This window comes from Triturus cristatus, chromosome 11 (genome assembly GCF_964204655.1).
Source record: "Triturus cristatus chromosome 11, aTriCri1.1, whole genome shotgun sequence".
Taxonomy (NCBI): Eukaryota; Metazoa; Chordata; class Amphibia; order Caudata; family Salamandridae; genus Triturus; species Triturus cristatus.
The window spans coordinates 583,992,178-584,004,344 of NC_140594.1; the positions used below are offsets into that span (position 1 = coordinate 583,992,178).

At 46.1% G+C, this 12,167-nt stretch overlaps 1 protein-coding gene across 4 annotated transcripts in view; it reads left to right on the plus strand.

Annotated features, from left to right (window-relative positions):
• FGF17 (fibroblast growth factor 17) overlaps positions 1 to 12,167 on the plus strand; it is a 122,530-nt gene that overhangs the window by 95,486 nt on the left and 14,877 nt on the right. For 2 of the 4 annotated variants that reach the window (XM_085636158.1, XM_085636160.1), the window contains one exon: positions 11,894 to 12,071. In XM_085636158.1, the coding sequence (XP_085492284.1) occupies positions 11,894 to 12,071 (178 nt within the window). The remainder of the gene's footprint in view (positions 1 to 11,893; positions 12,072 to 12,167) is intronic. The other 2 variants (XM_085636159.1, XM_085636161.1) reach the window with 1 other exon arrangement.

A 12,167-nucleotide genomic window follows, 5' to 3' on the forward strand; every position in this document is an offset into this window, starting at 1 on the left:
CAACTTGGCAGACAAAGGTTCATAAATAACATTAAAGGGGATGGTTGACTGAAAGGGAGGGTGGATGAATGGATGAACGGGCGGACGAGTGAAAGGCTGAATGGTTGAAAAATATGGATGTATGAGTGAGTGAAAGTATGGATGACTGAGGGAAAGGATGGATGGATGGGTGGAGTAACAGGGTGGATAGAAGGACAGTGAAAGTGTGGATAGATGGATGAGCAAAAGGATGGATGGATGAGCAAAAGGATGGATGGATGAGTAAAAAGATGGATGCTGGTGCATCATGAACTCCCACCTTTAGCAGCTGAACCCCCACCTTTAGCAGCTACAGCGGGGTGAAGTTCTTGATGGGCCTCTTCTGTCTGAAAGAAATTATGGATGAGTGAAAGGGAGGATGGATGAGTGAAAGGGAGAATAGGCAGATGGATGGAATCAAAGGAAAGATGGATAAGAGAAAGGATATGTGAGTGAAAGAATGTATGGATGAAAGAAAGAAAGAAAGGAGGTGAATGGAAGAATAGATTGATGAGTGAAAGAATGGATCGATTAGTTGAAGGGAAGGTGAATGGATGTAAATATGAGTGAAAGCATGGATGGATGAGTGAGTGAAAGGATGGATGAGAGTTAAAGGTGGTTGGATGGATGGGTGGACGGGTGTAAGGGCAGATGGATTAGTGAAAGGATGGATGGATGGAAATGGTGGCTGGGTGACACATGATGGATGGATGACTGAAAGACTGGAAGAATGAGTGAATGGAGAGATGGGTAGGTGAGAGGATAGATAGATAGATAGATAGATAGATAGATAGATAGATAGATAGATAGATAGATAGATAGATAGATAGATAGATAGATAGATAGATAGATAGATAGATAGATAGATAGATAGATAGATAGATAGATAGATAGATAGATAGATAGATAGATAGATAGATAGATAGATAGATAGGATAGTTTTGGAGATGGATGGATGGATAGATTTGGATATGGATGGGTGGGTGGGTGGGTAGACAGAATGAGGAAAGACTGAATGATGGATGGAAGAATGAATGGATGCCAGAATGTGAAGGTGAATTGGTAAATATCACCAGGTGGATGGAAGGAGGAAAGGATAAATGGACAGATGATTGGATGAAAGAGACAAGAGAGCTCTTCTGGGGAGGGTCATGACAACTTGCTTCATTTACTTGGTGCCATAAGAGCATTGGTTTGAAGTGGGCGGTATTTTCATTTTCTGGCTACTCTCTTGCTGTGATGTGTCATTGCCATAAACCCCTGCAGTGATTCAATTCACTCATGCAACAGATAGCTAAAGCTGGGCCTTTTCCTCCTTTGGGCATTGGAAATCTGGAGAATAACATCCTGCTAGAGACATAGTTGGTTCATAGCTCACTCCTGCAAGTAGTCTGATATTTGTGCACTTGCTCAATCTACGTTCATCTTTTGTGCATTTCATATTCCATCTTCGTTCCATTTTAAGTTTACATCTCATTTATTTGCCATGTAATACACAAGGTAAGAAGCATAAAGAAAACCAAAACCTGTTTCTACATCTGGCCTAGAGACAGCTTTAGCTGTCTTGCCAGTCTCATAATCAAAAAAGTAATAACAAAATACATACATATTGCCATACAGAAGATCAGCCGGTCTGCGCAACTGTCATACACATAGTGATTCTGCCCACCACAGCATACACAAAAGGCAATCGGTCAACTCAATTCGGCTATTGCTTCTCTTGTGCTGTGAGTGATGGCATTTCACCGTATCACATGCACATCCCCCTTAAAACAATTGTACTTCAGTTCCAGAGCTGGTGGGAATACTTTATTTTGCCAATGCTTTTTTTCTTTATATATATATATATATATATATATATATATATATATATATATATATATATATATATATATATATATATATAGAGAGAGAGAGAGAGAGAGAGAGAGAGAGATATATAGAGAGAGAGAGAGAGAGAGAGAGAGAGATATTTATATATATATATATATATTTATTTATTTATGTATTTATATAAATGAACCTACTATTTGCACTATTTTGCACAACTGACTGTAGATAAACAGATGCCAAATCCATCTACACCTTTAAAATTGTGAATGAAACGAAAATGAAGGTGGAACTAATGTAATGGTATTCATACCGACATGTAACAAACTCTACATATGAGCACTCAAGTTATGCGACTATTTTGAGCACTGTCACTTTAACATTCATGGTGAAGAAAAAAACACAAACTAAAATTTTTTTATTTAAACATTATGTGACTTCAACGCGTATCATGTGATCAAGGCTCTACGGAGTTGAAGCGCGTTATGGCTGACTTACCTCAAGAAAATAAAATTGATTGAACGCACCGAGATGTGGTCCGTGCTCCTTTCTTCTATACATTGAAGTGCCAAGCAGCAGCGGAGTGTTCTTTGATATTCCAAATCGGTTTTTCGCCTTCCCTGGTTGTACACGGCCCCCCTCGACGTGGGCTGACAGTGCACAAGGAAGACGCTGTCTGGCAACAGACACCATTGTTTGAATCCAGGAGGATTATTGCGTGTTCAGCCCCCCAGCAATGCAGAAACCGATGCTGTGACCTACGGAAGCAAAGCTAAGCAGGACGGACCCGGGTCGAAGGGCTCGGGAAGTGCTGACGACGGAGGCTGGAGGTAGGAGCAGCAAAGCAAGCGAACCGGCTGGGTAGAGGGGAGTGCTACAGACGTGAGTTAGAGATTGCCGATCAAAAATTATTTTAAGTGCAAAGACTCTATAAACTCTATAGTCTGTTCAATACTAGAGACATTTAAATTAAACTCTTGAGACAATGTCAGCCGATGCACTTAGAGATCGTGAAGCGGCTACCACGGCAATATTTGATGATTCCAACACGCCAAGCACAAACTATGTAGCCCAGAATGCACCAACTGTGGCAAAGAATGCAAGTCTCCGTGACAAATACCAGAACTTGGAAAAGTTAATGAAGAACGAGCAGAACAAATGGTGGGAGGGTCGCTCCCTCCAGCGATATTTAGACGTGGGAAGGATTCTACGCGGACTGCGCATATTAATTGCCCCGAGCTATGAGACGCCAGACCCACAGATGATGAAGGAGTGGGCTGAGATGAATGTGAAATCATCGAGGAGACTCGTAATTTTGTTAGTAAAATATGCTGAGTCGGATCGTCTCAAATTACAAGAGCAGATAGACACTCTAACCAAGGAAATAGAAACCATGGGGCAGAGTGACGAAGGGAAGAAACTAAGAGAGGAGATGACACAGCACCTAAAGAAAGATGAAGATAAAATAAGGGAGCGCAAAACATATAAGTACCATCGGGACAAAGCCGATTACGAATGTGGACGCATTTTTACCATTTCCAAAAAATATCCAAATACAGCGTCAACCTACAGATGTCATCCAAAGGTAAAAACAGTTCCAAACAAGCCACTTCGTCCACTTCTGATATGAGTTTGGCAATTGAAAGTGAAACCGAAGTTGAAAACAGAGACAAGAGAGTCCCAGTTGCCATTTCTCTTGTTGAAGAACTCGATTTTTTAGTCGAAGAAAGAAAACAAACGCTTTGACCAAAAAGACAACAGCAACAACAACCAACAAAAAAAGAACCAAACGAAGAGAAAGGAGAAGGGCAAAACAAAGGAGAACAAACCAGACGATACCAAACACGTCGATAGAACGCAAATGAAGGAAACACAGGGCAATGCAAACAACATCACTGTGACCAACTTGACAGCGATGACTTTGAATTCAGCTGAATTACAATTGCTCTCACTTGGGCTCTCCTTTTGCCCGGAAAGTTCATTTAACTATGCTGCAACTAGGATAGATGTTTTCAAGGCAGTAAGAAAGCTAAAACTCCAAAAATATCATCTTATTAAAGCGGCGAGCACTGCAAAAAACACAGCTATATGGCCCCTCTCAGCTGTGGATGGGGTCCCCGGAGCTGATTAAGGCCTCGGGAGGGGGGCCACGTGCCCCCTTCCCAAAATGTAATTAAAAATAAAAAAACATTAGGGGGCAGGCCCTGGGGGATGGGATCCCCAGGGCCAAAAACTAAGAAAAAAAAAAGAAATATCGGCATCGCGCCTGAGGCCACGCCCCCTCCTTTCAGCAGTCTGCAAACGCGACCCCTGGTACATTTGCGGATGGGGAACGAATTCTTCTTGAATACTGGGGGTCCCTGGGGGCCAAATAGCCCAACAGGAACCTCCAGTATGCGCCAGGTGGCTACGTTGCAGAGAGGTGTTCTGAGGCCATGCCCCTTTTTACACCTCTCTGCAACGCAGCTCTGTGGCGCTTAATGGAGGTAGCTGGTGGGGTAGTTGCACCCCAGGGACCCTCAGGATTCAAAGGGGTAATCCCCAACGGGGCGCTTTTGCACAGTGGTGAAGGGAGGGGGTGGGGCCTGAGGTGATATGTGTGCAAACACGCCCTGTGGCGCGTTTTAAGTTCAGGAATTAATTCTTCTTCAATCTGGAGGGTCCCTGGGGGCCAACTAGCCCATCAGGTACCTCCCGTAAGCGCCACAGAGCTGCGTTGCAGTGTTGTAAAAAGGGGCGTGGCCTCTGAACACCTCTCTGCAAGGCAGCTCTCTGGCGCATACTGGAGGTACCTGGTGGGCTAGTTGGCCCTCAGGGACCCTCAGGATTGAGGAGGAATTAATTCCCCAACTTAAACCGTGCCACAGGGTGTGCTTGCAGACATGTCACTTCAGGCCACGCCTCCTTCCTTCACCACTGTGCAAACACGCCCGTGGCGCGTTTTAAGTTGGGGGATTAACTCTCTTTTAATACGGAGGGTCCCTAAGGGCCATCTAGCCCAACAGGTATCTCCAGTATGCGCCAGGGAGCTGCGTTGCAGACAGGTGTTCAGAGGCCACACCCCTTTTTACACCTCTCTCGAATGCAGCTCTGTGGCGCTTACTGGAGGTACCTAGTGGGGTAGTTTGACCCTAGGGACCCTTAGGATTCAAGGGGGACTTAATCTCTCAACTTAGAACGGCCACAGGGCGGGTTTACACAGTGGTGAAGGGAGGGGATCGGGCCTGAGGTGACGTGTGCGTTTTAAGTTGGGGAAATAATTCCCATTCAATTCTGAGGGCCCATGGGGGCTAACTAGTCCACCAGGTGCTTCTAGTAAGCAGCACTGTACTGTGTTGCAGAGAGGTGGTCCAGGCCGTGCCCATTTTCTCTGCAAGGCAGCTCTGTGGTGCTAACTAGAGATACCTGATGGGCTAGTTGTACCCAAGGGACACTCAGGATTCAAGGGGACTTTATCCCCCAACTTAAAACAGCAATAGGGCGTGTTTGCACACGTCGGCTCAGCTCCCTCCTCCCTTCACCAGTGTGCAAACGCGCCCTGTGGCGCGTTTTAAGAGGTAGTTTTAATCCCCCTGCCCTATTATATACTAGGGGCTTACAGAGGAGGTCATGCTAATAACAGGGGTACCCCAACGCATAGTGTTCCCTGGTGTATGTAGGTGTTTTAACTGCATTTTAAGTGTCTTTTAGCATAGCGCTGGCTCTAGGACTGGTTAGTCAGAGTCAGTTACCACCAGTACCCATCTGAAAAAGTTGAGGGTACAGGATGATTTTGCATCTAAGACTCTTTCTCCTCCTCTATTTGTTCTTTCTACACGTCTTCCTTCTTCCGGCACTTTTCTTTGTCTTTGAGGACTTCTGCAGCTTCTTTCTGCATTTCTTTTTCTTCTTTCTGTGTGTTTTTTCTTCTTTCTTCACATGTTCTATTTATGTAGGCATAGTTAGAAATTAGCATTTAAAAAACCTTGGAAATTCACTTAAAAAACCATAGGTTTCAGGCACGTCATCAGCAGTGCATTGCGGGGGCGCGAGTTATAGTTAGCTGAACTAACTTTCCGCCGCCTTCGACACGGTCGACCATACCATCCTTCTAGATCGTGTCGGGGCGGCGGGCATCCAGGACACCGCCCTCTTGTGGCTCGCCTCATTTCTCCAGGGCCGGTCACAAGCTGTTCAGCTTTCTGGTTTCTCGGCCCCAGCACGCACGGTGTCCTGTGGGGTTCCCCAGGGTTCCTCTCTTTCCCCCCTTCTCTTTAACCTTTACATTTACCCCCTCATTGCATCTCTGCTCAACCAGGAGGTCACCGTATATAATTACGCGGATGACCTCCAGTTAATATTTGATCTTTCCCCCTTGACCAATCGCCTTCCTAAATTCCAAAGTACACTTATCTTTATTTCTGATTGGATGAGCTCAAACCATCTCAAACTCAACCCTGATAAAACGGAGCTAATCCTTACTGGTGGTACCTCCAACCCTTGGTCCTCAGCTTTTTGGCCTCCCAGCCTCGGTTCCCCCCCCCCCCACCCCCTCTGCCTCTGTACGCACCCTCGGTATCAGAATCAGTAAGGATCTCTCGATGCGTCCACAGATCAGCTCCGTCGTCTCCTCATGTTTTCTTGCCTTACGTATTATTCGCAAGATTTCTCGCTTCTTTTCCCTGGATGCTCTCAAAATCATCGTCCTAGCCATGGTCCTCTCCCGCTTAGACTACGGCAATTGCCTCTATGCGGGAGTCCCTGCCTACGAGCTGCGACGTCTTTAAACCATCCAGAATCAGGCAGCTCCTCTTATCCACCAACTTCCTAAATATCACCATGTCTCTCCCCTTCTCAAATCCCTTCACTGGCTCCCCATCACTCATCGTACCCTTTTTAAAATGGGATGCATTGTCTTCATGGCCCTTGCTCACACTGCTCCTCTTTTCATCAACTCACTGATCACACCTTACATCCCCAGCCGCACTCTCCGTTCCTCCAACCAGGTCCGCCTCATCATTCCACGTTTCTGCAAGTCGAGAGCAGGTGGCACTAGGTTCTCTGTCCTTGCCCCTCGTTTTTGGAACGATCTTCCTTTTTCTATTAGGTCTTTAACCTCTTATCCCCACTTTAGGAAGGCACTCAAGACTCACCTGTTCACCCTAACATTCCCCTCTCATTAACCCCCCGTTCACTCTACTCCACGCATGCAATCCATCAGCGCCAGGAAACCGCTTGGTCACAGTGCGCTTTATAAGCTCTTTCAACTTCAACTTCAACTATGACGGGGGAATTTCTATGGTTGTGTACGAGTGAAATGTCCAGCTAACTAGAACACCCCTGAAACCTATGGTTTTTTTCTGTGAACATATATATATATATGTATTATTTTATGAAGTTTCTATTGTGAAAATGCGGTTGCTACATTTATGTTTGTTGCATATGCTTGAAATAAAAAACAAAAATATATGTAACCTCTTCTGTGCCCATGACGAGATAGTCTCGTCATGGAGCACGGTCGCGCTGTGCCCATGACGAGACTATCTCGTCATGAAACCCGCCCACTAACGAAACGCCCAGCACAGGAGGGGGAAAGGGCGTGGCACAGAAGGGGTTAACTACTGCACCACCTTGCCAAGGCCAGAGCTATTTGCTTTGACAATGCTTGTGTACAAAAGAAAGGACAACAGAGTTAACATGAAGGCCAATAATTACACTTTCAACTTGTCCACCAGTGAAGATATGGAGCTCAATCAGCAAAACTCGAAGATCATGGGCAGAGGAGGGAGTATAGCCAGTACGTAATTTGTTAAAAAATAAGTGCTGGGCCCTCACCAGGAGACCACTGCAGCTTGCACCAGCCATTGCTGCTCATGACAGTACCAACACCACTATTATCTATCACACTCCTAATACTGTGACTATTCAGACTATTCTAGGCCCTCAAATCTATAAGAATAGCATGAGCACTGGTAATATTTATTTGAATGTATCTTGAATTAATAAGCATCTATTGTTGTGCTCATCTCTAAATTAGACAGTCTGCACCACCATGGTACAGGCTGTCATAAGTACCGGTGCTGACAATTAAGTGTTGGTACTGAGCACCGGAAACTACCATCTCAAATTAAGCACTGAGTATAGCAGAAAACATGAAAATGAGACTGACACAAAAAGGCCTTCTCTAGCTTTTGCAGCCTTCCTCCAATGGAAGAGAATGGCTACTCAGACCACAGCCTCAAGGAGAAAAGTCCTTCACATGCAGCAGAATATCAAACCACAAAAGCTTCACTCATTCACTTCACATAGTTTCTCTACTAAGGGCTTGAGCAAAAACGCATCTCTTCAACTCATACTCAATTTTCAGCATGACTGAGAATCCAAATTATGCTTAAATGCCTTACGAGGAGAAAGTATTTTTCACCTCAAGTATCAATCTCTTTTGTGCGAGGATATCAGGGTGTAGGCTGGGGAACAAACAGAGGTGACCACCATTCTGTGACCCCATTTTCAGTGGAATACCTGCTTGTAGTATTGTCTTTCGCTCCTGTTGAAGATCTCTAGGACTGTGCTATCCAGCTGCACCTCCATTCATTGAGCCCTCGGAGATCACCTACAAGCTATATACGCCAAATCTAAGATTCTCCAGGGACTCCAACAAGTTACCTTGCACTTTTTCCACGTCCAGACCCACCTGGTCCATCGGGCGGGAGGCTGAAACACCATGGTCCTGAGGAATGTATCTACACCGATTGTCCACTAGTTCAATCTTCATTTTTAGCATCAGGACAAATCCTGTAGCACAGTTTTTGAAGGTTGACAGCCACTCAAATACCTCACTTACGTTTGAACCAATAACTTCCGGCTTCCGCATCCTGCTCACAGTAGCCGCCAGATCCTGCTCCATTCTCATTTTTGTTTCTATGCTTATCAACGCTGTTGCTATCTTCTTAGTTTTCAAATGAAGGTCTTTCTGCATTGTGTGTATGGAGCAGAACACAGCCCTTTCCCCCTTAGTGGTCTGTCTCCTCACATGACTCCTCTGCTACCTCAGAACCTTCTACACCAGTGGAGCCTCTGGGATTAAAGAATTCATCCTTCATTTTCCTCTTCTTGCCCATCTCAGAATCCTAAGGTTCCCAGACTGCAACGCATATACTGCCAAACTCCCTGTAAATGCACTGCTTTCCGAGTGTCTAAATATCAGCTAAAGGTGCATCCACAAAGACACACAGATACAGCGAGACATACAAGTCGGCAGCCTGCACTGTGGCCTCACAGACCTCCAATAGTGGAAGGGGTCACTACCACTAGCGGGGGATGTCTCAGTACCTTATCCAGTGCTCTATCCACATAACCACCTGCAGTGACATTAAAAAGGCCAAGGGAGGTCCAGGTTTTGCCACAAATGCCCAATGGTAAAAGTCACCACCCCTTTCTCTCCAGCACCTCAAATGGATGTCAATGCTCCAACACCATGGGTCAGTATTGGTAGGTGCCACTAACGAACTTGCTCATTTCCCTGTGGTAAGGCTCACTGTCAACCATGCAGGGGAGAAGGGGTGGTCCTGTTCACCGAGCTTCACCTCCACCTCGAACCCCTGCAGAGGGCGCTGCAGCTTCTGCAACCTGTGTAGCCATGCTTGTGGCACAGTGGCACACTGGGAGAACTGACCAGCAGCGAAGTGGAGTCACTGGGGGGAGTCTCAGAGTCACAATCATCGCGGGCTACAGGCAGAATCCGCCTGGACCTCCCCACCACCACCACCTTCATTCCATTTGGTACAGCCTGGTCTCCATTTGCTCTATAGTCGATCTCAGTTTGCTTTTATACTAGTCTTCGTTCATTCTCATCATTGACTGGTTTTGAAAATGTTTTTTCTGGCCAGCTGGCAAAATTAAAGCCAATGTATGAAGCCTTGTATTTTCAGGATACCACTGAGTATTTTGGGGTAGCAACTGGTATTCCACTTAGGGACTGAACTGAGATGTTTGTTGATCTTGAGCGTATGCGGTGTGGATAAGAGGTAACCCCCTCTCATAACAGGAGGAAGGTACAGGCCCTGGATGTTTTGTGGTAATGATCATTATTGTTATTGTTATTGCTCTTGCTATTAATAATTGTAATGTTGTGATAGTAATGAAAGCAGCAGTAGTACTGTCTCCATTTCATGCACAAGCTCCATGTGTCTTTGTTTGCTGCAGCCTGTGGCTCTTCTCTCAGTAGAAGTGACCTCTTTGGTGTATTTGATATCTTCCCCTTGCCCTCTGCCCACATTCACCGTGACATCCGACCTCACCAGTGGTGAACTCTATCCATTGCCAACTGCTTTAAACAGAAATATAGAAGTACCAATACTCACCTGTTTGCTCCCAAGAAGTGCTGGTACTCTCCCTTTAAATGTATTGCAGCAGTGCCGAGAAGTGCAGGTACTTACCATTTCAATTTAAAGAAGTGCAGGTACTCAGTACCTGACAGTACCTGCCCATTTAAAGTACTGCCACTTCCCCCAAAAGCATTAACCTCTGCCTCTTGTTTTGAGTAGTGCCCGTTACACATAGTTGCAATCACTAGTTTCCCTTTCTCTGAGTAGCAGTGTACTCACAAGCAGTTACGTCTTGTCCTTGCCTTCATTAGAAGTGACCTATTGCCCCGCCCTTTTCTTTCCGACGCAATAACTTCTTCCCCTTATGCAAGTAGTAGCAGGTTCCTCCCTGTGGCCCTTACCACCGGAAGTAGTGACTTCTTGCATCTGCTTCGGTAGTTGTTTGAACCCCAAACGGTTAGCACCAACCTCTGTACCCAGTAGTAGTGATATTGAAAGTTTTCATGAGTAGCAGAGACATCTGCCCCTCGTCCTCAGTAGCAGTAGCTCAAGCATGTGAATAGACCTAGATTCAGACGGGAAACTCCTGATTTTTTAAGCCCAAAATTGCTTGATTTTAGCTATGTCCTTCCTGAAATTGGCTTTGCTTCAATAGAAGTCAATGGGAGAAATCCATTCACCCAAATATATATATATTGTTTAATCTCCCACCTTCCTCTACTAAACTGTTGGCATGTATAGTAACTAATGCCATCATTATCAGTGAGTGATCTCAGAACCCTGCCTGAAGGATCCATGATATTATCCTCCTGCCTTCAGTAGCAGTTACTCACCCGTGTCCCAAGTGGTATTGACCTTTAACCTTATGACAAGCGGTCTTTACAATTTTCCCTCAAGAGTACACTATACAGCACATTCCTGCTCTCTGCCTGTGCTGGCGCACAAACTGCTGCCTAGCACCAATGCAGGCGCCCATGCAACATTGTGCAAGGGTACCTGAATTATTGGTGCACCTTCCTGCACATAAACAATCCTCCGAGGCTTTTTTCTCTTTTTGTGTGTGCTGCAAAATGCAGCACAAATAGAAAGAGAAGAAAACAAGGCGAAATAAGCATAATTTTCCTAGTTACCCCCTCACTCTGGGGAAGCATAGCATTTCGATGCATTACTAGGTCATCCACTAATGGTAAATCGGGGAATGCGCCAAAAACCATAACTGGATGAGTAGGAACACCCACGCTCCACCCAAGGAACACATCCCTGGTGGAGTAGCGCAAGGCAGCAGTCGCTACCTTGAAGGACTCCACATTTACTAAGCCACGCAGGGCCACGCAAGATGGCCTTGCGTGGCTTGTGGCTTGGTAAATGTCGTTCTAGGTTCTGCGTGGGCCTTCTGGCCCCTTGCGTGGCGCAAGGGCGACACAAATCCATGATAAATATGCCCCTAAGTTCCTTGCCTGCAGTTGAGCCATTCTTCCTTTTCTATAATTCTCTACTGTCATTGCTATGACCTCTCGTCATCGCCTCCACATTACTACCTGACCCCTCTGTCCCTGTCCTCACAGCCCCATCACACCAGCCATTGCCTCCCTGCGTCCATGAAATAGGCCCCCTGACTCCCCTCTTTCCGAGCCCTATGCGCCCCCATGCTCCCCAAGCTTCCCACGCTCATTGCCCATCACACGGCCCCCTAGCGCTGCCAAAACAAATTGATTTTATTTTTCCCTTTGTAAACAAAGGGGGAGAATCAACAGTCTCCTAATTTTAACCAGTACGTGAGGGAGCAGGGAGCCACGACGGACGAGCTGAGCCGGAGGCAGACCCGCATCTACCAGCTCTACAGCCGGACCAGCGGCAAGCACATCCAGGTCCAGGGCAAGCGGATCAGCGCCACGGCCGAGGAAGGAGACATGTTCGGTAAGAAGTGCACGTGGGCGTGGGGGAGGGCGGGGCTTGGGCTGATGCATTCACGGAAGTCAGGCATTTGGAATGAAAAACTTGTGGAGCTCGGAC